At 45.5% G+C, this 26,884-nt stretch overlaps 1 protein-coding gene across 1 annotated transcript in view; it reads right to left on the bottom strand.

Moving 5' to 3' along the window:
* Positions 1-386: 386 nt before the first annotated feature.
* NCAPH (non-SMC condensin I complex subunit H) overlaps positions 387-26,884 on the bottom strand; it is a 37,968-nt gene continuing 11,470 nt past the window's right edge. Inside the window, exons 2-18 of the mRNA XM_084900900.1 lie at positions 25,748-25,964; positions 25,479-25,569; positions 24,502-24,594; positions 24,031-24,169; positions 23,529-23,653; positions 20,083-20,272; positions 19,047-19,138; positions 18,132-18,337; positions 13,647-13,795; positions 12,959-13,065; positions 12,495-12,617; positions 11,229-11,339; positions 9,928-10,110; positions 8,798-8,908; positions 4,083-4,174; positions 3,626-3,701; positions 387-923 (exon numbers count right to left, since the gene is read on the bottom strand). Coding sequence (XP_084757026.1) covers positions 864-923; positions 3,626-3,701; positions 4,083-4,174; positions 8,798-8,908; positions 9,928-10,110; positions 11,229-11,339; positions 12,495-12,617; positions 12,959-13,065; positions 13,647-13,795; positions 18,132-18,337; positions 19,047-19,138; positions 20,083-20,272; positions 23,529-23,653; positions 24,031-24,169; positions 24,502-24,594; positions 25,479-25,569; positions 25,748-25,964 — 2,165 coding nt within the window. The 3' untranslated portion in view covers positions 387-863. The remainder of the gene's footprint in view (positions 924-3,625; positions 3,702-4,082; positions 4,175-8,797; positions 8,909-9,927; positions 10,111-11,228; positions 11,340-12,494; positions 12,618-12,958; positions 13,066-13,646; positions 13,796-18,131; positions 18,338-19,046; positions 19,139-20,082; positions 20,273-23,528; positions 23,654-24,030; positions 24,170-24,501; positions 24,595-25,478; positions 25,570-25,747; positions 25,965-26,884) is intronic.

Raw genomic sequence — 26,884 nt, forward strand, 5'->3', positions numbered from 1 at the left:
CCACACCCTCAAGCAGCATATAACAGAGCAGCTACAAAGGAAGACCCCAGATTTCCCGGTTCAGGGCCAAGCTCCTGGTGGTCAGCTGCCCATCCTTATGCAGGGTCCTTGAACTTTGTGTTCTGCTTCTCCTCCAGCAAACGGAGTGATACCGGCATGCTCCTCACAGTGAGGCTGAGGCCAATGAAGACAGGGGCCAGCCATGGTGACTGCCATCACTGCAGCAGCAATCACAGGCCGCATGGACGCCATCTCGCAATCCGGGTCTGCAGCAGTGATTCTTACCCTCCCCCCACCCCCCGCCACCAGACAAAACACTGCAGCGCCCCTTAAGCGGCTCTTGCCTCACGCTGACACATGGGTATTCTGTCTAGCTACCAAGTCGGCACCCCCTGGAGTGTAAAGACCAGGTCAATACTTATCTATTGAGTACTCAAATATTTTCCAAACTTGTTAGAATTTTATTTTTAAGCATTATATACACACAGTTATAAGGGCACGTGACATTTTATGTACATGAATTAGGCAGCTGGCAAAGGACCACATATGCCTACGCTTCTACAAGAGTAAAAGAGAGGGCAGAACAACAGAGCAATTCAGGAGACTGAATCTCTGCACAAATACAGAGAATGCATGTAGGTTTCAGAAACAAACTCTCACCCTCTCCTCCCGCCTAGGGTCACAGGACAGAAAGCTCTAATCAAGGATGAGCTTCTGGTGCTGGTTCCCAGACGGAGAGGGACAGGAGGGAAGAGTGGCAGGCAAATGGGGACCTTGCCCCGAGCCCACACTGTGGCACCCAGTGGAGACGTCCTGGTCACTGGAGAAGTGATGAGCCCCTCCTGCTGAAATCTCCGGAGAACTCAATCCCCTTGCCTCACGAGAACGTCTGAGAGATCCTCGGTTCCTTCCAGCTTCAGATTCTGAAAGAGAACACACATGGACTCTGATGCACCAAGAATTAAAAGATCACAAAGCAAATCCTGACTGAGGTAACAAAGAATGAGGTTTGTCCCATGATTACCAGTGAAATTATCACAGCAAATAGATTTGCATGAGAGAGCTGGTTTCAAATTCTTGCCAACCGCAGGCGATGAAGCAGAGCGCACGCCTTCTCCGGCTCTGGTTCTCACAACCATCTGTGTCAGGCCCAAGAGCTAGGCTATCTGTCCTGAAGGAGGGAGGGCGTGGATGGGAGGCTACCAGGAGCCACGGTGCTCTTACTAATCTGTCCCTATGTGCCCTCTCCAGGCCCTCCTCCCCCACCCAAACCCATCCCTAGGGATGGCTACACATCTGGTCTCCCCTCTCTCTGCAGGCCTTTTCCCACCACCCAATTCTTCCCCACTCTCCCAGCCCACGTCCCCACCAGCCCCAGGCAACCACTTCCCCCGGACGAAAGCAGTCAGAGTCCTTCTTGCCTAACCTCCCTCACCGCTCCCTCACTGGGCACTGGAGGGAGAGGTGTGTTGTGCCGAGTACCCACCTATTCTAGCATTAGCACACACTCCCAGACTGCTAATGATGGAAAGCTCAGATCATGCCTGCCAGGTATGTCTGCGGCTTGGGGTCCAGAAGTTGCTTAGGCATGGCTGACCAGACACACTAAGGGCATTCACGAAGGCAGAGGGCCCAGCATACACCGTGCATCAACCCAAGCCCCATCACACAGTACATGAGGGGCTCGTTCCCAGAGTTCAGAAGGGAAAGACTGGGAGAAGAGAGGCCAGAAAATGTGGGGAGATTTCTCTTGGTGGCTCCAAGCTGAGTCATCAAACATAGATTCCTGAAGATTTTGTTATTGTCAGGACCACTGTCACATCACCTCTCACATAACCCACAGCCAGGCCCGTTATGCCTCAGTGCTCAGGCCAAGAGGTCATGGTGTGGGCCTTCAGACGCTGAGGCCCTGGGGCCCCTTACAGAGACCTGATCAGAGCCAAAGGACAAGGCCAGCACTGCCGCTGGGAAGACAGTGCTGGAGCCTGGGCCGGCTATTAGGGAGGTGAGCGGGGACACAGCTGCTCTCAGAGGAAGAGGCAGGCCTGAGGAGGGGCATAGCCGGGGCGCTCTGCTTCCGACTGGGGCTTTGGAGGTGCTCCACCTTTCAGGCGCCGTGTGTGCTGGGACCAGCATCTCTGTCCATGAGGATAATGGGAGATCCCAGGCCTCCCCAGGAGAGCTCAGCAGCGACCCTCTGAGTGTCAGATGGGGTGGCTGGCGCATCTTCCTCCTCGGAGCCCTCTGTGGATTTCTTGTCAGGACAATAGTAAAGCTTTTTATTCATTTTTTTTTCTTAGTCATTCTTTCCTCTTGTAGTTGGCTTCTGAGTTCAGACACCTTGGATGTGTCAGGATCACACAGAGACCTTCTCGCTAGGAGACCTGGCTCCCACACCTTCCTCTGAGCAGGACCCTACAGCAGCTGTGAGCTGTGCTCCTGGGTCACCAGCTTTGATGCACAACTGCTCACTCTGAGGAGCAAGGCTGGCTTATTCTGTTCTGGCTCAGGTTTTGCCCAGCCTGGACGTTACAGGCCCAGGGGACACAACACAGTTGGACACATGCAGCACGAGGCTCTGTCTCCACATCAATTCCTCACCCAAAATCAGAACTAGCTTCTGCCAAATGGACTGTATCGTCTTCAGTGAGGTCATGAGCTTACAAGGTGGCAAGAGAAGTGGTCCCCGATTCCCAGGGGCAGGTCCACTGGGATTGGCTGGAGGCTGTGCCACACAGGCTGCCCTATAGGGAACATTCCCTCCTTGGGGCCCGACAGTCAGTCCAAAGCAAAGGCAGGCCTGGGAAACTGAGCCGGTCAGCATTGCTCCCCGTGTCATTAAGCGGTCAGAGGTCAGACACTAGCACATAGTAATCCCAGGCACTGCTCTCAACACCCCATTTTGCTACCATTCCAATCCAATCTTATCAATCTTCTCAAGCCACACTTCAGTATCACACTCCTCTCCCCTCTCCCTCCAGAACAGGGCACCTGCCCTAGAAAAGACTGAGCAGCCACAGTGATGGCAGTGAGATACAGCCCAAGCCCAACCCACGGCCCGTTACTCCAAGTATGAAGTCTGCATTAGGGACCAGCCTGGGGAGACCCACGGACAGCAAGTCTCCGCAGCACCGCACGCACAGGTGCCCCCTGCAGCACCTACAGGCTCCTGAGAGGGTGGGTCACCGCCTGCTCTTTCAATAACCACCCACAGCGGCTCAGCTCTGCTGGCCAGCATCTGCCTTCCGGCTGCACTCTGCTCTCCCCTCTTCTCCACCATGTTTCCCATAAGTCTTGACTTTGGCTCTGATAGGATTTGGCCTTTGAAGCCTTAGACACACAATGATGTAAAAACACTTCATGTTTTCAAGTTGGAAACACATACATCTAATATTTTCCCTTTTGGGTCTTCCTCATTCTTTTTTTTTCTTTCCTCATTCTTTTTATTGCTAATCACACCTGACGGCCTTTTTCTAAGTTCTTTCTTGGTGTCTGGTCTGAGGTACCACACAGGTCACTGTACGTAAGACATCCATTCTATGAAGGAGCCCAGGCAAGATCTGATAGAAAGTTCAAGCAGGAGGACACAAATAGAGAACACCCCATGCTTACCAGAGCCACCTACCTTTTCATTGGCTAGATGCAGGAGGCAGGCGAAGGCCAGCGGAATGGAGAGGTTCTGAGCCATGAGGGGCGGCAGGCTGTGAAACAAAGGGCACATTTATCTGAGTCACTGCAATTCCAGGAACAAAGGCTCTTTCATCTACATGAATACACATGTCCAATGAATAAACTAACAAGGAACAAAGAAATATTTCAGGTGCATTCTATAAGCAGGTTTTTCCAGTTTTTTTTAATCTGGAAATAAAATTTATCTCTTGTTTCATTCCTATCACTGGTGCAGAAAAGTGCCTTGAGAAAGTTAGTCTATATTACCTCACTTATCAATGCCGAGAAGAAACAGAAAATCGGCTAGAGTGTTAGAACAGTAGGTCGTGTGTGGAGGGTCCGTCACACTAACAGTTTGGGCAGGGGCAAAGCTCAGAGGAGACGCCAGCCCCGAGAGCCGGCACGCACCGCACCTCTTCTGCAAGTCCCAGGTGAGCCTGCTGAGCATCTTCTTGTCAGCCACCTCCTCCGGGTCCCCTTCCTTTTCAGCCTCACTGGGGTTTGTCTAAGAGAAGAAGGATATTCACAGGTCAGACACCCGGGCCAGGTTCACTTTTGAGGGAGCAACAGAAATTTACAAAGTTCTATCTCCAAAAAGAAAGTCTTGCCAAAACCAGTTTGGCTCAGTGGATAGAGCATTGGCCTGTGGACTGAAGGGTCCTGGGTTCAGTTCCGGTCAAGGGCATGTGCCTTGATTGTGGGCACATCCCCAGTGGAGGCAGCTGATCGATGTTTCTCTCTCATTGATGTTTCTAACCATCTCTCTCCCTTCCTCTCAGTAAAAAATCAATAAAAAATATTTTATTGATTTTTTTACAGAATAGAGAGTTAGAAACATCGATGAGAGAGAGTCATCAATCAGCTGCCTCTTGCATGCCCCCCACTGGGGACGTGCCTGCAACCAAGGCACATGCCCTTGACCGGAATCAAACCCAGGACCTTTCAGTCCGCAGGCCGATGCTCTATCCACTAAGCCAAACTGTTTTCGGCCCAAAACAATTTCTTAGTCACATTTTTAAGGGAAAGGACCCATAAAGGAATCCAATGCCCAAACAGTTTTTGGTAAATGTGATGTTGATTGCCAGTGGAATTCAAGAAAGGAAAAACTGCAAAGAAAAATAAGAAAAAAATAATGAAGTAACAAAAAGCCATGATCATTTATAGCTTCAATTGGACCACACAGTCAAGGGCAACACAGCATCCATTATCTAAAAGTGGACTTAAGGTTTTCACTTAAAATACACAATACACACACACACCTGCCTCCTTACTAGCAGGCAAGCAGCTATAAAAGGATGTTATGACTGGTATTTGCATTTAGAAAATTCAGAATATGGCTCTAGCTGGTTTTCTCAGGTTGGCCCAAGGACTGAAGGGTTCAATTCTGGTCAAGGGCACGTACCTGGGTTACAGACTCAATCCCTGACCCCAATCAGGGCATGTATGGACGGTAACCAGTCAATTTGTCTCTCTCACATCAATGTTTCTCTCTCTCCATCTTTTTACCTCCCTTCCACTCCTCCTAAAAATCAATGGAAAAATATCCTCAGGTGAGGATTTACAACAACAATAATAATAATAAAAAAACACCCTCAGAATGTGTACATGATGAGTTGGTGGTGAGGAATGAGGGACAGAACAGAATATAGGTAAAATATTAATAAATTTTAGAAGCAAAGGTTCACTAAACTTTCTACCTTCAATTTTTAAATCTGTTTTAATATTTCTATAATAAAAGGTGTGTTGTGTTTTTTTTAAAAAAAACACAAACAAATCTTTAACCAGAATCATTGGAGGACAGGGTAGTATGAGTCATTGAGACTCAAAGGATAAAGCAGAACCCCCTTCTTACTTTTTTGTTTGTTTGTTAATCCTTACTAGAGGATATTTTTCCATTGATTTTACAGAGAGAGAGGGGGATGGGGAAAGAGGAGAGATGAGAGAGAAACATCGATGTGAGAGCCACATTAATTGGTTGACTCCCACACAAGCCGCAATTGGGGCAAGGAACCTGCAACCCAGGTGGGTGCCCTTAACTGGAATTGAATCCATGATCCTTCTGTTCACAGGCCAATGTTCTAACCATGCTGGCCAGGGACCCCTTCCTACTTTTCAGAAAACACATTTCTCTGATGTTCACATCCCATTCCATTTTAGTTGATAAAACTTCATAAACATGACAGACGTTTTATCTGGTACCCAAGACTACAGAGCTCAGGGTCCTCAATCAAAGCATAATTTTCACTTCTTAGCCAGCAGAGAAGTAAAAGAGATGGGCGAACTTTGGAAAGCTCAGAACACCCCTGAGCAGAGAGGTCTGAAAAGGGAGATGGAAGGTTCTAGTTAGTGCAGAGTTTCATTCAGTTAGAGTCTGTTAAACAATGTTTCACCTTGCTCAGAAGAAAGAGATTATTTGACAGAATTTTTTTTTTTTTTTTTTTTACTTTGTTACTTAGAATACATTTCCCAAACGAGAATTATTAGATCAAAGGGCTTAAAACTTTATGGTACCTGAGATGTCAGAATTTGCTCTCCAAGGAGAAACCAAGATGGTGGCATAGGTAAACACCTAAACTGCTGCCTCACACAACAATTTCAAAACAACTAAAAAACAAAACGGACATCATCCAGAACCACAGGAAAGCAGGCTGAGTGGAAATTCTACAACTAGAAGAGAAAAATCACACTGAGACTCAGAGGAGCTGCAGAAGGCAGAGGTACTGAGACACTTGCATGCGAAGAGAGTGGGCAACTGAGTACATGGCTGGCTTTCTCAAGCAAGAAAGAGATAAAAGGTCCTTATTGCACTGAACTCCAGTTCCGGGCGAGTTTCTGGGGACTCAGACTCTTTCAGGGAGAAACTGGATTTCTGGCAGCAGACGAAACTCGAGGGCAGCTTTCTCTCAAAGGTGCTTGCAGTGATTATTGCAGGACACTAAGACCCAGAGGCCTCTTAGGGCAGGGCTAATGGGAAAACCAATGCTATCTGCTCCACCCCATTCAAGCTGAGCACAGAGGCTTTTACAAGTCTTGCCTCATAATGGTGTCTCCAGCACAGAAGTTCTCCCAGCGTAGACACAGCTGATCCTCACAGCCAATTAGCCTGGAGGTCAATTCCTCCCAGTGATACCAACAACAATCAAGGCTTAACTACAAGACTGTGCACACAGCCTACAAAGGGATGCACCAAGAGTGTCCACCTCAGGTAACTGGGGAGGCTGAGCCACTGGGCCCTGTAGGACACTTAGCACACAAAGCCACTCTATCAACTCAGGGAAGCAGCAAAAATGCAGAGACAAAGAAACAGATCACAAATGAGAAAAAAAAAAAAAAAAAAAAAATAGAGGAAAGCAAATGACTGGATATAGAGTTCAAAACCATGGTTATAAGGTTTTTCAAGAATTTTCTAGAAAAGGCTGATAAATTTAGCGAGACCCTCAAGGATATGAAAAAGGACCAACTAGAAATTAAGCATACACTGACTGAAATAAAAAATATTATACAAAGATATAACAGCAGACTAGAGGACCGTAAGAATCAAGATTTGAAATACAAAGAAGCAAAAAAACACCTAACCAGAAAAAAAGAAAAGAAAAAAAAAAAAAGAATCCAGCCGGGACTGGTTTGGCTCAATGGATAGAGCATCGGCTTGGGGACTGAAAAGGTCCTGGGTTCAATTCCGGTCAAGGGCATGTACCTTGGTTGCGGGCACATCCCCAGTAGGGGGTGTGCAAGAGGCAGCTGATCGATGACTCTCTCTCATCGATGTTTCTAACTCTCTATCTCTCTCCCTTCCTCTCTGTACAAAATCAATAAAATAAAATAAAAAATAATTAAAAAAAAAAATCCAAATATATGAAGATAGCATAAGGAGCCTCTGGGACAACCTCAAGCGTACCAACATCTGAATTATGGGAGTGCCAGAAGAAGAGAGAGAGCAAGATATTGAAAACCTATTTGAAGAAATAATGACAAAACTTTCCCCACCTGGTGAAAGAAATAGACTTACAAGTCTAAGAAGCACACGGAACCCCAAACAAAAGGAATCCAAAGAGGACCACATCAAGACACATCATAATTAAAATGCCAAGAGCAAAAGACAAAGAGAGAATATTAAAAGCAGCAAGAGAAAAAGTTACCTACAAGGGAACACCCATATGACTGTCAGCTAATTTCTCAACAGAAACTATGCAAGCCAGACAGGAGAGGCAAGAAATATTCAAAGTGATGAACAGCAAGAACCTAAAACCAAGATTACTCTACCATTCAGAATTGAAGGTCAGATAAAGAGCTTCAAAGATAAGAAAAAGCTAAAGGAGTTCATCACCACTAAACCAGTATTACATGAAATGCTGAAAGGTGTTCTTTAAGAAGAGGAAGAAGAAGAAAAAGGTGAAGATAAAAATTATGCACAACAAATACATATCAACAAGTGAATCTAAAAATCAAGTGAATAAAAAAAATCTGATGAACAGAATAAACTGATGAATATAATAGAATCAGGGACATAGAAAGGGAGTGGACTGACAATTATTGGGGGAAAGGGGTGTGGGTGGGAAGAGACTGGCCAAAAATCGTATACCTATGGATGAGGACAGTGGGGGGAGGTAAGGGCAGAGGGTGGGGTGGAACCGGGTGGAGGGGAGCTATAGGGGAAAAAAGAGGAACAATTGTAACAATCTGAATAAAGATTTTTAAAAAATTAAAAATAAAAATAAAGCATTTGAAACCTATGATTTATTTAGACAATTTCTCTGTCTAAAAAAAAAAAAGAATTTGCTCTCCAGAAGGGACATTCATTAACTTAAATTGTACCAGCAGTGAATCCATTTAACCGCCAAGCTGCTGTGTGAAAACAGGGTAAACATCATTTCGTTGCTTGGCATTTTGATCAACAGCAAGGCGAGTAATGTCCCATGTTACTATCTCTATCACCTTGTATGTGACCTGTTTACACCCTCAGTTCACTTCTCAGTTGTGATGCCATCCTGGTGCTTTTGAGTTACAAATTCTGTGTTGGCACGCTGGATCCTGGGGCCCTGGATACCGGCAGCTACCCACCCACCACCTCCCCGGCGCTAGAGAAGTAGTGGAGCCCCTCACCCCCAGCACCTCTCTGCCTGCTAACCTTCGAGTCCACCGGTGGGAAGTCTGTCAGCAGACTCCACATGCTCTGCTTCAGCCTCTTCATGTCCATCTTTTTGGCAGTCTTGGCATAATGAATTTCAATTTTATTTACCTGAAATAGGTATGCGACAAATGTAAAACTAAGCAGAAGAATAAGGCATTTTCCCATCAACACACTGTAAAATGAGTTAGGAATTCAAGTAAAAAAGAATCATGTTTAAACTACAGAGTTAAAGAGCTTTCTTTGGACATACTAAAATAGTCCTTCACTTCAACCTAATTTCTTCTTGCTCAAATACTACATTGGCCAACCTGGAGTCAGTGTAAAAGAGAGAATCTCATAAACAATATGTTCCAAAATAATGTATACACACTTTTAATGGTTATCAAGTGTTTACTAACATAACTTCATTTTCAACATTTAAAAGAATCTACAGAAATGAATACATTTTTTTGTCAATGACTGTTTTTAAACTGATGACCATTCTGATCGTGGCACTGCTGCTAACGTGAAGCAATGGAATCACAAACATCAAGAATCATTTCATTTGGTATTTGTGTGCCTTCAATCATCCACTGTTGCTGGTTTGGTGCCGTAAACTTTATATTTTATGTATCCCCTTAAAAAAAAATGTCCAGTGGCACTTTGTTCAAAGCTTAGCCTGGTTTCACACATTATTTCAAATTAGTTAAACCTGAAAAGAAGTAAAAATTAAGTTATCATATTTGGGGGACACCCTACAGATGTCATCTGCTATGAAACAGACAAATGCTTAATGCAGGTATTTTAATATGAGCTGAACGTGGCCAAGATTTCCAGAGCCAAACAGCTAGCCTCAGTCAGTTGGCACGGAAACCCACTTTCTCTGCCCACAGCCTTCGTTCACACACTTCATGTGACTGGTTTGCCACATGCAGCTTATCATGACTTTAGGAGATGGCTTGTTCGGCAGATCCAATGAGTGCCACTTCATCCCCACGGTCATATTTAAGAATCAGCTACTTGGATAGAAATGGCTTAAAATCAAAAAGAAAAAACTCAAGCTCAGACCAACGTGACTCTCATTTAGGAAGCAAATGACATAGATCTCAGGAGAACACCAGGAAATAGAATCCATGTTCCATCTTTACCTTCTGAGGCTCAGCTACCAGGTTTGACTCTCCATAACGAGTGATGTCTGATCCTTGGATGTCAGGTGGGTCATCACCCTCTTGTGTTGTCTTAGGCGAATGGCAAGGATATGCTGAGAGGTCAGAGGTCGCAACTGGTCCCACAAATAAGTCATCCGACTCTTCATAATCACTGTCAGCAGCCTGCATGAGGAAACAACTCTTTAAATTTGGCAGAAGCTGTGGGAGGGGCTTAGAGATATCCCAGAAGGAGAGTCCCTGTTTATACAACAAGAGCAAAGTATTCGTTACACTAAGTCAGCTGAGGTGGACTTCAAGGTACCTCTAGTTATCCTCCTGTGGTTCATAAACCCTATGAGGGAGACATGTTAATAACTACGACTGTGCAATGAGAGTTAAAAGGAATACGTACAGTCATCACAACATGACTTCCAACAAATTTAGTTTCAATTTACAGAAAGCATTCCTGAAATGGTGTGACCTGTCAGCAGGCCAGAGCAAAGGTCCTGCTGGGAGCCTGTGAGAAAGGCAGTGCTAGCCGAGCCTAGCAGCAATCCATCAGCTCTCTGGGTGGGCCCAGGAATGGTTTAATAAGCTCTCCCTGGGGCTCTTGAGCACAATGAAAGTTGGTCAAAAGGTCAATCTGAATTTCCACCAAAATATAAAAAACCAACACTCATCCAAGTAAGAAAACAAGGTGAATAAACTATCCTTCCAATTCTCTTCCCTTTCCCCACATGCCACCCAGTGTTCCTCCTTGCGGTAATTTCCATTTGTGTCTAAGTAGCAGACTCACAGGAGGAACACTGACATTATCTAGTCCACAGACGGACAGACGGGAACAGCTAATACAGAACCAACTGGGAGACCAACATCAGAACTTCAGCCTGGTCTCCCGAGGCCCACCCATGAACTTTTTTCCCTGTTAGCACCCAGCATCTTCTCATGTCTATAAGTTTTGTCTCCCTGGCCAAAATATTGGCTCGTAAGAAGTGTTTTCTTATAAAATCCCAAAATAGCTAATACAAGTACTTTGCATATGCCAACAACTCCGTGCACATACTGACTGGGTACTAGAGTGTGTCCACTTTTCTGCAAGCAGGGCTAACAGTAAGGCGGGCTGGGGTCTGGCTGTGTCCTCAGCTCAGCTCAGCTCAGCTCAGCTCCTGATACCTCGGGCAGGGCAGGCATCCGAAATCCTCCACCTGATTAAAACCTACAGCCTCCGACATATGGCAGGGGCGACGGGAGCAGGAAAGGCAGACTGTGGTGCATGCAAGAGGACAGCGCTTTGCCTTTACCTGTAATCCAGGGCAGAAGTTGGATGTGTCATTAGGGTTATTATAGTCATAGTCTCCAATTTCTTCATAATGCTCAGTCCCCGTCTTCCGGCCTCGGGCGACTGTAAGTATCTATAATATAGAAAAGAAAAACTGCAGAAAGCAATTTCTAGAATAGCAACCACTCAACTGGATCCCTATGTTCAATCTCCTAGAATTTAGTTATGAGGGCCCCCAGAAGTCATCTAATCCAGCCAACTTGCCAATTGCACAACTCCATTCTAGAGCAAGTCTAGCTAGTAAGGCTCAGAGCCTTCATCAATCCCAAATAAAAGAGCAGCTGGTTTGCAATGAGGTCTGTACACAACTTTATTTGAAAAAGGGTTTCTTCACTAAAATCCAGACTGCCTATAACTATCTGGAAAGAAGTCAACTTTTTGCTGCTTGCACAATTCTGATAGAAAACTCACTCACTCACTGCTTCAATGAGGCAATGGCTGCTCCCCACAGAGCTGCAGGGAGAAATGCCAGCTCTTCTCCCGGTCATTACATCCAGGGTCCTAGTCCTGCCTTCCAGAGCCTCACAGGTCAGGTCTGCCCCACCCCCCTTTTTTTGTTTGTTAATCCTCACCAGAGGATATTTTTTCCATTGCTTTTCAGAAAGTGGGAGGGAGGGAGGGAGGGAGGGAGGGAGGGAGGGAGGGAGGGAAGAAGGAAGGGAAGAGGGAGAAAGGGACAGAGGGAGGGAGGAAGGGAGAGAAATATGTGAGAGACACATGGACTGGCTGCCTCCTGCACACACCCTGACTAGCGAACCTGAAACTGAGGTACGTTCCCTTTACCAGGTATTGAACCTGAGACCCTTCGGTGTGCAGGAGGATGCTCTAACCACTGAACACACTGGTCAGGGCTGCCTCTTTGGGGAGTGCCTGCTAACCACAGCACTTCAGATATTTGCAGGCCCTAAACCAGTGATTTTTACCTGGGGTGTGTGTCTTTGGGCTAAAGAAATGGTATTAAAGCTGTGTAGAGTTTACAAAAGCACAATGAGTATTTTAATGTAATCTTCCAACCAGGAGAGCCATTTCCTAAACATTAGTGTCCATCATCACCCTGTGAGCTTTTCCCTTCAGCTCTGCCTCACCCCCTGGATCTTCAGGTACTTCTCTTGGCTAATGCACTTTTCTGCTCATGCTCTCTCGCCTTTTCCTCGAAGGCACAGCCTGACAGTCAACAATACCATCCACTGGACACCTCCAATGCCATAAACAAGTTCAACAGCCTTACCCTGGTGCCCGGTTTGAGGTGCAGCTGAGCCAGATGATCAGCCTCATAGTGGAAGTCTGTAGGGAGAGTGGTGGCTCTCCAGTTCTGGTTCTCCAAAGTAGACTTGGCCAGAATAGTAGCAGCCTATTAATTTAAAAAAAAAAAAAAAAAAAAGTGCTTTTCAGGCATCTTTAATAAAAATGGTCAACATCTATTCTTCTTTAGAAGAAGCTTGGGTGTAGGCAGCACTAGTCTGTCATCCAGAGTCCCCAACAACTTTGCTAAACATTATTCATATTCTAAACTTTATCCTTTCTGCCACTGAATTTGGACTATTTCTCAATTCCTTTAAGAATCGAGGAACAATAAAGCCATCTGTTTAAAAGTTAAATTTATAATTAATTTTTAAAAATCACATCTAAAAGGAAAAAGGAGTGCAAAGAGTAATTTAAGAAAGCACAAATGGTAATAAATCCAGCACAAACCTTTGCTTTTCTAAAATACACATCAAAGTCAACGTCATCGTCAAAGTTTATTTCAAATTCTCTCTTTGTGCTCTTCTTTCTGTTCTCCGATTTCAAGGCAGCATCTTCTGCAGAAATGGACACAGATAGCAACACTGCTCACTTCTGGGGCCTACAGTATTTCTGCACCTCACAGGACACACTGGCAGTCTTACCAACTGCACCTAAAGCACTGGCAATGGCAAATCATAGGTCTGACTTTCATCCTTAATTTATAATTTGTGGTTTTGCTACCAAAACACAATAAAAATGTATGCAAATTAATATCTCCTTTTCAAAGAGGGAATGAAAAACCCCCTTCAGAATCCTGCCAAGGGCTGCCTGGTGCAGTAACTCACATGGGCCCCGGAGCCTGGTCATTCCCACCTGCAGCCATTGTTTGAAGCCATGTGGATATTAGAGAGCAGTACTAGGTCAGGAGCCCAGCCCTCCTGACTCTTCCCACTCAGAGGCCTCAGTCTTAACTGATCCCTCATGCCAGGCCAGGCCAACTGACTGTCCAAGTGAGAGGCTGGCTTGCCTATGTGCGTCTGCAGCTGGCCAAAGGCTCAACAGGACAGCACCTGACATTTCCTTCCTCGGCCGACCTGCTGACTGCTGGCCACCTACACCATCTCTTTTCCTAAGAGGTACTGCCTGAAGTACATACGTTTGTGTCGCGGTCTGAAGCGCCAATGCTCCGGCCCAGCCCACATCGACATGGTGCGGGGACTGAAATAGGAATATTCTCCAGGTCTCATGGATAGAAGGGGGCACATGGTCCTAATGTCTCCATCCCCGAGGGGAATCATCTCTTCCCTGTAACACACATGAAATAATGTTTTTACATCATGTCCACATTGGCATACAGCCATGGACTTATATGTAAAGCAGCATGTCAAAGGCTCCACCTACCCACCTTTCCACAAATGAGCAATATGTCTAAGTCCAATATATTATAAATACTGCACATCAACAACCCCTTAGTTTTTCTTCATCAAAGTGTTTAGCTTCTCTTAATTTTATAACATGACCAAATCTACACAAGTACTTTCCAAAGTGCTTCACAAGCTGGTAATCTCTCATCCTTTCCTCATCATCCTTCCATAAAGGAGGGCTCCAGTACCATTGTCGTTCCTACTAAAAGTGAAGATGTTACTCAATTTATGTCCTGCAAATGCTGGGAGGTCCCCTCTGTAATCTAGTTCTCAGACCAGCCAGCTTCATTCTTCGCTGTGTGTGTGTGTCTAACTGGCAGTCCAGCATGGCAGCTTTGGTTTGTGAATTACTGGACTGTGTGAGGCAGCTTTTCCCTAAAGGCCTCTGACATCAGCAAGTGTGTGAGTACTGTTCTACTGCCTGCTACAAGGAAGGTTAACAAGGAAACTTCAGCTTTTTAACCTGTCATGAGCGATAAGTATAAATCCTTTATATCAAGCATTATGGAATAAGCTAAAAATGCTTTAAAAGGGGACTTCGCTTTTATCTACAGAATCTTTTTTTAAAACCCAGGAAATTGTACTTATATATTTATTGTGTAATTACATATTAATTTTAAAGAATAAAATGTACTAAAAATTGCACATTTCTAGCCTGCAAAATGCCTGGCCTATGTTACTAAGTAACTGTATGCACTGTGAACTCCCACAGAGAAAGATGGCTCCAGCAGCATCACCACACAATTCTCATGAATATTCTTCTGATAAAGCTTTGGTGGTCATGCTGGGAATCACTAGGAATTGAAAGGCAAAGCTATAGAGCAGTGTTTCCCAAACTTCTCTCATGATGAGAATCACCTGGTGGAGTTGTTAAAACACAGATTCCTGAATCCCAACTAAGAAGTGCTAAACTAGAATTTTTGGGAACATATAGGTAAAATTGTATACTTAACTAGTGCTCTAAGACAGATTTTATATACAGAGCACTAAGTTAGGTATGCAATTTTACCTATATGTTCCCCAAAATTCTAGTTTAGCACTTCTTAGTTGGGATTCAGGAATCTGTGTTTTAACAACTCCACCAGGTGATTCTCATCATGAGAGAAGTTTGGGAAACACTGCTATAGAGTGAGCCTGGCCCAGCTGGTATGCTCAGTGGTTGAGCATCATCCTGTGAATCATGAGATCACGGTACAATTCTCAGTCAGGGCACATGCCTGGATTGCGGGCTTGATGCCAGTGGGGGGCATGCAGAAGACAGCTGATCAATGATTCTCTGCCATCATTTATGATTCTATCTCTCCTCCTTTCCCTTCTTCTCTGAAATGAAATGTATTTTTTTAAAAGTGAGTCTGTGGGCCAGGGCTGGACTGAAGGCCTGGAGGCTTGAACTCTAGCCATTTACTAGTAGTAATTCTTACAGTGCTTTGTGGAGGCAGCCTACTGGTCCCCACTCAACAGCTAACCTAACCACAGTCTTTCTCAAAGCTTGCCAGCCATCGAACATCTCTCATCCCCTACAGGAATTCTATTTCTTCTATACCGCCCCCGCTTCCTTCAGCTTAGCACCAGTTAAGTCACTAATATCTTCGGGTTAAAGGTCTCCTCCCATCTGGCTCCTAGCACACACCTCACTCTTGTAGGCATTGGGCAGCTGTTTTGGGCCTGGACCTCGGGCAGTGAGCACCTCACCAAGTTATGCCTGTACCACAGAGAGACCAGGAAGAGGGAATACACAGACCTGCTCCTAAACATCGAGCTCTCACTCAGCTGTGTCCTTGTTAATATACACACACACACCTTTCACACTGTGCACAGCTGTCAGTGATGCCACCGAGGTACAGGAAACGTGGGCAGGCTACACACAGGGGGATTTAATCCAGCATCGCCCCCACCCCACCCCATCCTGAAGGCCTTTTAGCATGGTGAGGAGTTCTTAGCCATGGTGCACAGGATGGTCACCCAGGGAGGTTTAGGAAAATGGCAACACATGGCTAGCCTTACAGACTCCCAGCTAAGTGCTCTGGATGGAAGCTGTCATCCATAGCTCATAACGTGCAGCCAGGATTACATAACCTCTCTGAGCCTGTTTCCACATGTAAAATGGGGCAAATAGAACCTAATTATAGGACTGCTGTGAGGTTTGAGTACATTTTATATATTATATAGATTATATAAAACAATGCAGGTAAAGGTCCTAGCATAATGCCTAGCTCAAAGCCAGAATAAGCAGCTCAATAAATATCAGATATCATTATAATCACAAATCCCAACCCTTTGAGAAAACAAAGAGCCTAAAAGGTGATGTCAGCCCAGCCAGTGTTGTTCAGTGGTTGACGACTGACCTAGGAACCAAAAGGTACAGGTTTGATTCCATGGTCAAGACACATGCCTGGGTTGCGGGCTCAATCCCCAATAAGGAACATGCAGGAGGCAGCTGATCGATGATGTTTCTGTCTCTCTCATCAATATTTCTATCTTTCTATTCCTCTCCCTTCCTCTCTCTCTAAAAAATAAGTAAATAATCAATCAATAAAAACATATTTAAAAAATAAACAGCTGATACCTCATACTCAACACCTCATATTTTCCACGGCAGGATCAAGTCCAAGTCAGTTCATTTACTGAGCTCCCAAAATAGGCCAGCTCCATAGGGTATGGGACTTCAAGATGGACAAAACCCTAACTAGAACCTAAGAACCACCCCTAATGCACTCACTAGGATGGAGTCTAAGAGTTTGCTCTCTCTGGAGCTAGGGAGAGAAATAGAGACACTTCTTCAAAACAAATATCTATGGTCGTAACAAAATAACCCAATGAAAGTGACTCTGCTACCATCAGTTCCTCAGTGTTCAGGAACAGTGACATTCTTCTCTGACATTGAAAATGTCGCAATAAGCTGCCTGCCATTTCTCACTTCTTAGAAGACAGGATGGGAACAAGGAACAAATCACAGTTCAACAGCACAAATCAGCAGCAAGGAGGGTGCTAACGGGCCAGATGCTGTGTCTCCAGGTACCAAATGTCCAGCGCCTTGATGTCCACTCCAACTTGAAGGCATTAATTAATAGAATAGTTTCCCACATGGGCAGACAAAATGAGCTCAAGAAAGCAGCTTCTTACTCTGGAGACATTAAAGCAATGCTCTTGAAGGGATTCTTGCCTCAGTGGGAAATGACACTGGATGACTTCTAAGGTTTTCACATACTGAACCAACTTGTCCCCAATCCAGGGTTGCAAAGCTGCTCTTAGAGGCACAGGCGACAACAGAGGGCCTGTTCTACAGGTAGGCCTATTCAAGACCTTTAGGGGCCCTCAGCACTACAGGATTTTATGAGATCCTGCTTCCAAATGATATTCAAAGTTTAAACAATATTAATCTGTTAAGTACATATAATAAAGGCCAAGAAAGTTCTGATTTTCTTAGATGGTTACTAAAGTAGATAATAAACTGAGTACAGACCAATTTTACCCGCCCCGTATGCTCAATGATATCTACCTATTGCGTTCACCCTGCTCTGCTGGTCCCCGGTAACCAACACTGTCCAGCCCACTTTGCCTGGCCTTTCAGGCAGCGAGCACATTTTTTCTGTAAGCAGCACATCAGCCTGTTTCCATCTATAACAACAGGGAGCAATTTAGCCAAAAGCTGGACCAGCTGCAGTGTGCAGAAAGGGGCACCCTCTGTGCTACCAAATGCAAGTGCTACTAAGAGCCACCACTGAAGTAGCTACTATATTCCCGCTACTTTCCCCCAGCACTTTACCTATTTTAGTTCTATCCTTACAAACTCCTGCGAAGTCAGGTTTTTGTTGTTTTGTTTTGTTTTTTAATTCTCACCTGAGGCTATGTTTACTGATTTTAGAGAGAAGAAAGGACAGAGAGAAAAAGATAGATTAGTTGCCTGCTCTGAGGATCAAACCCGAAATCCAGGTAAGCGCCCTGACCGGGAATGGAACCTGCAACCTTTTGGTTTATGGGATGATGCACAACCAACTGAGCCACCTGGCCAAGGCTGCAATGTCAGTTTATAACCAATTAAGTAGCTGAGCTGACATTCAAAGGCAGTATGATTCCACTGTGAGTCGGGTGGCTCCACCTGTCTGGACAACATGGCCCAGCAGCCCAGCTAGCCAAAGAGAGGGAATGAGACTGTCCCAGAAGGAAATCTGGGAGAAATCCCACAGGAACATTCTCCACGGCCCTGACAGCCTTACTGGCAGCTTTGACTACGGCAGGGGTCCTTCCAGCTCCTGAACTCTGTATGATCCCCAGAGGCGGTGTGGTCCAGTTCGTCGTTGGCATCAAAGTCATCCTCCAGAGGCCCTTCAGGGACGTCCCCGCCATCACTGTCCTCGATCTCAGCATTGATGTCAAATACCTGATCATTCTTCTTGAACTTGTCTACCAGGGCTGATACAGACTAGAGGAACAAAGAAAGAGTTCTCATTCTAGTGACCACGGTCACCGCTGGAGGAATGCCCCACCCACTCCCCAGTGTTCTCATAACAGAAAAGCGGGGAGGAAGTTTATATTGTGCAGTACAGAACGGAGCTGTACTGTCTTTTGTAAAATGTGAAGCAGGACTCTACATCATTAGCTACATGTTTAAAGAAAAGTGTTGTCCATGGAGACCATTTGTTTTGGAAGTTGTAGTAAGTAGGCTAAAGGGGCCTGGCTAAAAATACATAGAGGAAAGATTTGCACGTGACAATTTCTCAGGAAACTCTGTGCCAAGACTCAATCTCAAAGAGCAGGAAATTCCTCGAGCTTGACGGCAGCTCGAGACCAATGGCCATGACATAACCATGTTCAAGAGTAAATCTGACAGAAACGTGTACCCAGAAGTGGCAGGGCTGCCTCGTGCAAGGGGAGCACAAAGCTGGTCCCAGAACTCACCCACCTGTCCACTGGTCTTGCTGAATCTCACAATCCCACTCCTAGCTCCCCTTGATGTTCCCAGGTTTTAGTCCCTACAAAAGTGCCAAAGGAAATGCTTTCTCTACTTGTGACTAAATAAAAATGATGCCCCAGCTTCGCATTGGGCAGAACTAATCTCAGACTGTCTGTCTCACTAAACCACAAGGTGCTGGAGAAATGCCCACAGCCCTGAGAAGTCCAAGGGCCCACACCTCATTATGAGTCTCGCTGTCCCATTTTGTGAACTGGAAGCCAGCCAGGGAAGGGCAGATCTGGCGGTCCTCCGTACACTGCTCCAGGAGCGCTGCGGACAGGGAGAGCACAGAAGGTTACGGTGAGCAGAGCCGGCTCGCCACCCCAGAAGGATCAGAGCAGCAGGGTGTGGAGGGAGGCACAGTCACCGGGCAGAGAGAACGGCTGCTCTCCGGGAGGGGCAGATACACAGGCACCCCCCTGAACGCAGGCTGCTCACGAGCATTCCAACAATAAGTGAAACCCTCGAGCAGGAACCTGCACATACATGTGACTATGAGACAGATCCCATGCCTTTTGCTATAGACGGAACATGAAAACCCCTCCCTCAGAGCGTGCTCAGTACACAGCCCCGATCATGTCATTTCACCTGCCTCCCAGGATTAGAGCCCCACCGGAGCACATAAACTTGGGAAAAGATTAATACAAAACTGTTCTACTAACCAATCTGAGAGAAGACTAAAAGAGGAGAAAGCACTGGGCCGTGAAGGGAGAGGACAGGACAGGGTTAAAATCCTTGCCAAGCCAGCATAAGAGGCTGACAACAGGGCAGGTCTGTTCTCAGACTCCCAGAGAGCCATCTGTGAGCAGTTCCCAATGCCCCCTTCTTCCCAGGCACTCTCCCCCACCCCCCCAAATTGGTAACAGATAAGAATGAGACCCCTCTGGCTTGACAAGTCTCTCAAAGCCCATTTCCTAAATCAAACTCTAACACTCCAGGTCAGCCGTTGGCTCCAATACGTGACTATGAGAACTGGCCGCTATGGGGCATCTGAGTGACTGGCACAGCCAGGCCGAGAACAGGAGAGCACTAGAAACTCCTGTTTCAGACTCCGCATGCTTCAGAAAGGGGGAAAGTCAGTTTCACCCAAGAGGGCGCCCAATTTAGCACTCCAGAGGATCTTCCCGAGAACACCAGGCGCTCTCTACTCCCCAGGGTTATAAGAATTGTCTCCAATAACTGACATCTCGGTGAAAGGCATTGTGTGGACTTACCTTTTAAATCTGTCATTTCTACCCAATCTAAATCTGGCATCTCAGGGGGCTCTGCACTGGAGAGGGTCTGGACATCCGAAGGGAAAAGCAGCTCGCTTCTGTAGTCGTGGCAGTGGAGGGTGGAGAGGAACACCCCTGCTGTGCTGCACTCGTCAAACGAGGCTGCAGTCTTCTGAAACAGGGGATCGATCTGAGCACAAACACGGGAACCCAAAGTTATGGAAAGGAGCCAAAGGAAATACCAAATCCATGCACTGGGCCCGCTCATCACGGCTGCACACACTGGACTGAAATGTCTCTGCACATAATCAAAAGTGGATGGGGCCCTAGCTGGTTTGGTTCAGTGGATGGAGTGTCGGCCTGCGTACTGAAGGGTCCTGGGTTCAATTCCAGTCAGGGGCATGTACCTCAGTTGCAGGCTCCAGGGCGCATGCAGGAGGCAACCAATCGATTTTTCTCTCACATCAATGTTTCTCTGTCTTTCCCTCTCTTCCATTCTCTCTAAAAATCAATGAAAAAATACCCTCGGGTGAGGATTAAAAAAAATTTGTTGAAAAACAGATATAATTTTTTTTAAAAAAGTGGATGGGGCTTTCTAACTGATCAGACAAAGGCCCATCCCAACAGATACCAGTTCAAAAGAAAGGTTGTATGTAGTCAGATAAATAAATAGATGCCACTCAAGTACATAGCACATGATCGCAACCTTAAAACACATTAACAAACACATTTGTTAAAACCTGAACAGTAACCTTCTTTTGGTCTCTTTTCCTAAATCACCATTTTTAATGCTTTTTAAAAATATATTTTTATTGATTTCAGAGAGAAACGAAGAGGCAGAGACAGAAACATCAATGAGGAGAATCATTGATCAGCAGATGATCACGCCCTGAACTGGGGATGCAGCATGCAAACCGGGCATGTGCCATGACCAAGAATCGAACAGTGACCTCCTGGTCCACAGATCAGCACTCACCACTGAGCAATGATGGCCAGGCTCCATTCCCTTAATTCTAAGTGCCTCTCTCTCTCTGACAATCACCTCCCAACTGCATAGCCTACCGGCGATGATCCCACCATGCCCTCTAACTACTGATAAATTACTTGACACTCACTACCTTCCCAGCTATAGTTCCATAAGCAATGACTGTGACCACTCCCATGCACATGCTCTTAACTCCAGCCTCTTTCTGTGTCACATTCACTCAGCTAACCACAATCCTTTGTAAAACACCATTTTCTGCCTACTCCATGCTTGCACCCACACAGCTTATCATGATGAAAGAAAGCATGCTGACTGACCTCACTTCAAACCCATCAAATGGACCCTATAGTTTGTCTGGCAAGCAAACTATATTTCTCTAGTCCATTTTCTTACCATCAGCCCCAGGTGATTCTTTCCTTTCTAGCTTTTTCTTTCCTCAAACCTCTTAACACTTTCTTCCTCCTCACTCTCTGTCAGTTGATGATGTGGCTTCCTATTTCAATTGGGGTTGAGGGAGGAGACGGACACTCAACCAGAAGAGACTGACCCATTTCCAATCGGTGTTGGGCTCCTCAGCCCAGCCCCATCAATGCTGTCCATCCCCTTTCCTTCTCACATATTCAAGAATGCCATGCTAGCATTTCTGTTCTTTTCTGCATTGTCAGTAATTTCTCTGTTCTTTTCTACATTGTCAGTAATTCTTTCTCCACTAGATTGTTGCCATCAACAAGCAAACATGTTAATTCTCCCATTTAAAAAAACACAAAACTTCCAGATCTTACTTTCCTCTCCATTTGCCTATCCATCACTCTTTAGAACAACAGCTATATCAGTTTCTTCCTATTTGTTTTCCCCCATTTATTGTGAAAAATTTCACACCTACAAGAATGCTGAAAAAGTAATATGAATTTCCACTTAACTTTTACCTAGACTCCCCAATTGGTAACATTTTGCATATTGCCTTTCTCTTCCTCCCTCTCCATCCAGAACTTTTTTGAAAGTAAAGATCATGACCCTCACTCTACTTTTCTGCCAGTTATTAAGCTATTACTGCCTCTCAACTCCAAAACTACCTTCTATTCTCTCTGTGTCCATATTCTGGCTTTGCCAGCAGCTTGCTGTTGGGATCCACCAATAAGGGGCACTAGAAAGAGACTACAAGGCTAGCGGGAGAAGGAACTTCTTTCTGCAGGCCTCCTATTTGTCACCCAGCAGTGCTTCTTCATTCCAGACATGACAGGTCCTACCTGTAACAGTAGCTGCATCAATCTCCTTTTTCTCACTCAAAGAACCAGCCCCACTGTGTGCCGCAGACACCAGCACCAAGCAGCATGCTCTCTGGGTCCTTGGCCCATGAGCCCTTCTTCCAAATTCAGTAGCACCAGCACAGCCAAGAAGGATCTCTTTCTTGGAGGCTTGAGCTTCAGTTCCACAGGGCCCCTCCAAGCTCATTAGAAGCTTCAGGTCGCCAGATTTAACGTGGCTCGTCATTCCCACCTCCCTGAAACTCCCACGCTCCCTCATTTGGATACCATACTGTCCTGGCTTTCCTCCTACCTACTGGATGTTTTCCCTTCAGCTTACTCAACTCTTAAAATTGGGGCATCCCCCAGGGCTCAGTCCTTCTTCCACATGCAAACATCCCTTTGGAGATCAAGTCCAGTCTCGTGACCTTAATTACCATTTATGAATGTCATGGAGATAACGAAGTAATCTAGTCCATTGTTGGTGGGAGAGCAAGTTAGTACAAACTTTTTTTGAGGACAGTGGAAATTCCCTCTCAGAATTTTCTTATACATATACTCCCAGAAGAGTGCAAAGATGTTATGTACAAAAATGTTCATAGAGATATTGTTTATAATAGCAAAATTTTAAAAAATATTCTGGCAGCACTTGTTTGCTTCAATTAACTGTGATAATTATAAATGAAGCTCCAACACCACTCCTGTAAGCAGATTCCTTAAGTTTGCCAAATTGTATTGGCTGCTTAGAGCAAGGACTCTGGAGCAGACCACTTAGCTTCCCATCCAGGTTTACAGACTAGCTGTGCCATCTTGGGCAAGTTACTTAACAGCTCTGCACCTCAATCACCTCTTCATAAAATGTAGCAAGGATGTTAGAAGGATTAAATACGTTAACAATGCTCACACTCTCAGGGCAGCACAGGGGCCTAGCAAGTACAGAATAAAAGTTCACTAATGCCAGCATTGCTGCATGTACTAAGAAATGTTTTAATCAGATTTCTCCGTAATTTGCCATCTTCTTCTACTTAGTCATTCTGAAACACTGAGGGAAAGCAGGGACTTGCCCATCAGTCTTTCTGAAAGGCTAAAGGATGACACTGAAGAGACCTGTTGAATGTTTTACCCCTTGAGACCTAAAGAAGCACAGATCAGCAAGGCAGGCTCAGCACCCACATCTCAAATGAGTCAGAGACCACAGTGTGCACACGGCTCCTCACCTCACACTTCCGATCCGCCTCGGAGACATTGAGGTTGTTTATATTCTGCTCGATGGTTTTGTGAGAGTGCTTCTTCTTGGGCTTTGGAGCCTTTTTAGTAGTTCCTGTTTCAGTCACACATTCATCTAAAGAAGGAATAAGACTGTGTACTGCAAGGACTGCTTTGGAGGGTGCAACTGAACTTCAAGTTCCTCAAAACTCTAAAGAGTGACGGGGACAAACACATGCCATTCTCTCACAGCAACAGGCACATCTATCTGCAGCTGAAGGAGAAACCAAACTACTCAATTAAGCTTCTAAGGTGAATTTCCAAAGACCCACAAATCAGAAGTTCCCTAACTGGTGATGTTCACTCAGTCAGGCCTAAATAAAATCTAAAGCTTCTCAAGACAAATCGGAAAATGTCCATGTCTTCACAAGATAACTGACTGCTTGTGACTTCATTCCAATGTGTTACTCACATAACCACGTGCCACACCCTTTAAGAAGCCCACACACGTACCTGCAGCATGGCTCTCTGCCTCTTCTGGAGATGGTGCATCTTTGCCCAGCCCCCCAAGGACTCTGTACACGTCAGCGTGGACAGCATCCACACGCACTGCATAGATCTTGGTGCTGGCATCCAGAGTGCCTGCAGCCACCTAGTCAGACAAGCAGAGCTGTACTTGTGGGAATACATAAAAAGGGTGTGCTGAACAGGCAAAACACAGCAAGCTTCATAAAATATTTACTTGTCCTTATGAAAAAAGTGACAAAGATCCCTAAGACTGACAGGGATTAGACAACATAACAGAAAGATAGCTTTTCTACATTTCATCAGTTAAGGAAAAGAAAGTAAAGTACCGGTAGTTAATAATATGTCTTAAACAAGGGAGAATCTCATGTGTTTGTAGAATTTAATGATTGTGCTATACTAAGTATCAGAAATACTCATCATTAATTCAGATACAAGAGAAGGTGATATCCTTCTTACTTTAAAGTTGGTCAGTTCGGTGTCTTTCTGTTTAAGAATTTCTGACATGAAATCAATCAAATGCAAGCCAAAAGCATTCTTGGTAGTGATTTTCTAGAAAGAGAAAATTGCAGAAACATTTGTTATTTATAGCAGAGGTTCACATAAATGATGCTACCCTACGAGGTAGCTAAGTTTTATTAAACAGGGACATCCCACATCTTGCCCCAGATATCAATTCCCACAAACACTCGAGACACAACTAGTACATATGTGTCCCTCCTCATTCTCAAGTCCTAGAGCACATGTGTCAAACACAAGGCCCGCGGGCCAAATCCAGCCCGCCAGGCCTTGCAATGTGGCCCGCACCGCGCTGTCATCACTGCACTCCGCTGTCAGTTTATGACATTGTCAGTTTATGACTGTTCAGTAAACCATTCGGCTCGTGATTTAGGCTGGATTTTAGATTTTGGCCCCTTCTCTGATTGAGTTCGACACCCCTATCCTAGAGAGTCACAGCGCATGACTCCTGAGTGCTCACTGTGCAGCCCGTTCTAAATACTGCACACCAAGGGACCCCATCACCCGCAGAACAACTCTATGAGCAGGCACTATTCTTATTCTCATTCTACAGAGGACCCTGCAGCAAATGGTTGAGTGACTTGCCAAGGCCACACAGCTTGTAAGTGGCAGAGACAGGATTCCAATTCAAGTGAGCTCTAAAACTCACATTTAGCTCCACAACTCCAGAGCCCACACTATTATCGCCAAAACATGCTGATATACTGCAGGTGACAGGCAACCTGTCAGAAGGTACACCAAACGTATATAAGAAACAGTAAAAAAAAACCATAATGAAAGCACCAACACTAAGAGGAGTCGCTGGAGAATAGAAATACACAGTTATTACGGATCATGCATTCTCTATAGAATCAAGGCTAGATTTCCCGGTGCTCAAGCTGCAGAAGCTTCATTGATAAACCCCAGCAGATACTCACGTTTTCAGTGGATAGTTTGATACAGGTGGAATAATGCTCTGTAATCTGTGTGTTTGTAAACTTTGGAATTGTAGCTGAAATGTCAATATTCCTAAATGAAAAACAAAAAATAAAAAACTCTGGTGTGAATCCATGATGCTGTAACTTTTCAAAATCAAGACCCAGAATGCTCGAGGTAGTGTGGAGATGCCAGGCCCGTGCACCATGTCAGGGTGGTGGGCCACCCCAGGAGGTGGGCCACCCCAGGAGGCAGCCCAGAACACACTCACCGACTGGAGGGGGAGGCCAGCAGATGGGGCGAATCTATGCTGAACTGTAGCTCAAAGGCCCGGGAGCGCCTCCGCTGCAGACGCTCCTTTTCATCGTCATTCTGAGGGAAGTCTTCAAGAACTGGAGTGCCAGGAGTGTTGAGAGGGGCCTTCTTAGGTGGGGGCATCGAGAACACCCGTTTTGACGGTGAGGCATTGAGGGAGTGTCCACGGGTCTCTGAAGAACAGTGATTCATTGTGGTTCACAGTGATGGAACAAAACACTTGCTCAAGAACCTTCAACAGAATGTTTCCTAGATCTAAAGGGGGCTTGGGACCTATCACTAGGTGGAAGTTCACTGCACAATGCCCACCAAGATCGCTGCCAACTTAAGAGTCTATGGCTAGAAGCTCTGTAGTGTGCTTTTCTTGGGGGTGAGGGGTTGCTGATGCTTCCTTCCCCATGGGACAAACATCCACTATGTGAACCCCCAGCACTATTGGGCTATAAAGATGGGTTAAGAGAAAGTTGCTGCCTCTGATAAGCTCACAAACTAACAGAACAACAGACACATAAGCATACTCGCAGGGGAGAGAAACAGATGCCGTGATAAGGGTGAGATATGGGCTATTAAGTCAGATTAAGCCAGGTTCTAATCCCAATGGGACACAGAGAATAAACAACACAAATGTGTAAAATAAATATACCATGCCAAAGAATCACCCACAGATTCCTCGGTAACTGCAAAAGGAAGGATGGTTCTAACAACAAAGTCTAGCAGTCACCACATTAACAAAACAACCAATGTAGGAGAAACCAAGATGGCGACATAGGGTAGACACCTGAATGCAGCCTACCACAACAAATTTGAATTTAGAACTGGAAAACAGGGGAAACATCGCCCTGAAGCGCCGCCGACGGCTGGCTGAGAGGAGGCTCTACCATCTGGGAAGAAGAGAGAAGGTGCGCTGAAACTCAGGAACTGTGAAGGTGCAGAGAACTGTGCATGCGAAAAGGCGGCCGCCGACTTGGCTGCTGGCTTGCTTGCGGAGCGCGGAGAGGGTGGGCCGAGTTCACTACTGGCTTACTCCTTGCGCGGAGAGGGTGGACAGCCAATACGGGGCTAGCTTTCTTGTTCGGGAGGAAAACAGAACCAC

This window comes from Pipistrellus hanaki, assembly GCF_964339955.1.
Source record: "Pipistrellus hanaki genome assembly, chromosome: 12".
In the NCBI taxonomy this organism is placed as follows: domain Eukaryota; kingdom Metazoa; phylum Chordata; class Mammalia; order Chiroptera; family Vespertilionidae; genus Pipistrellus; species Pipistrellus hanaki.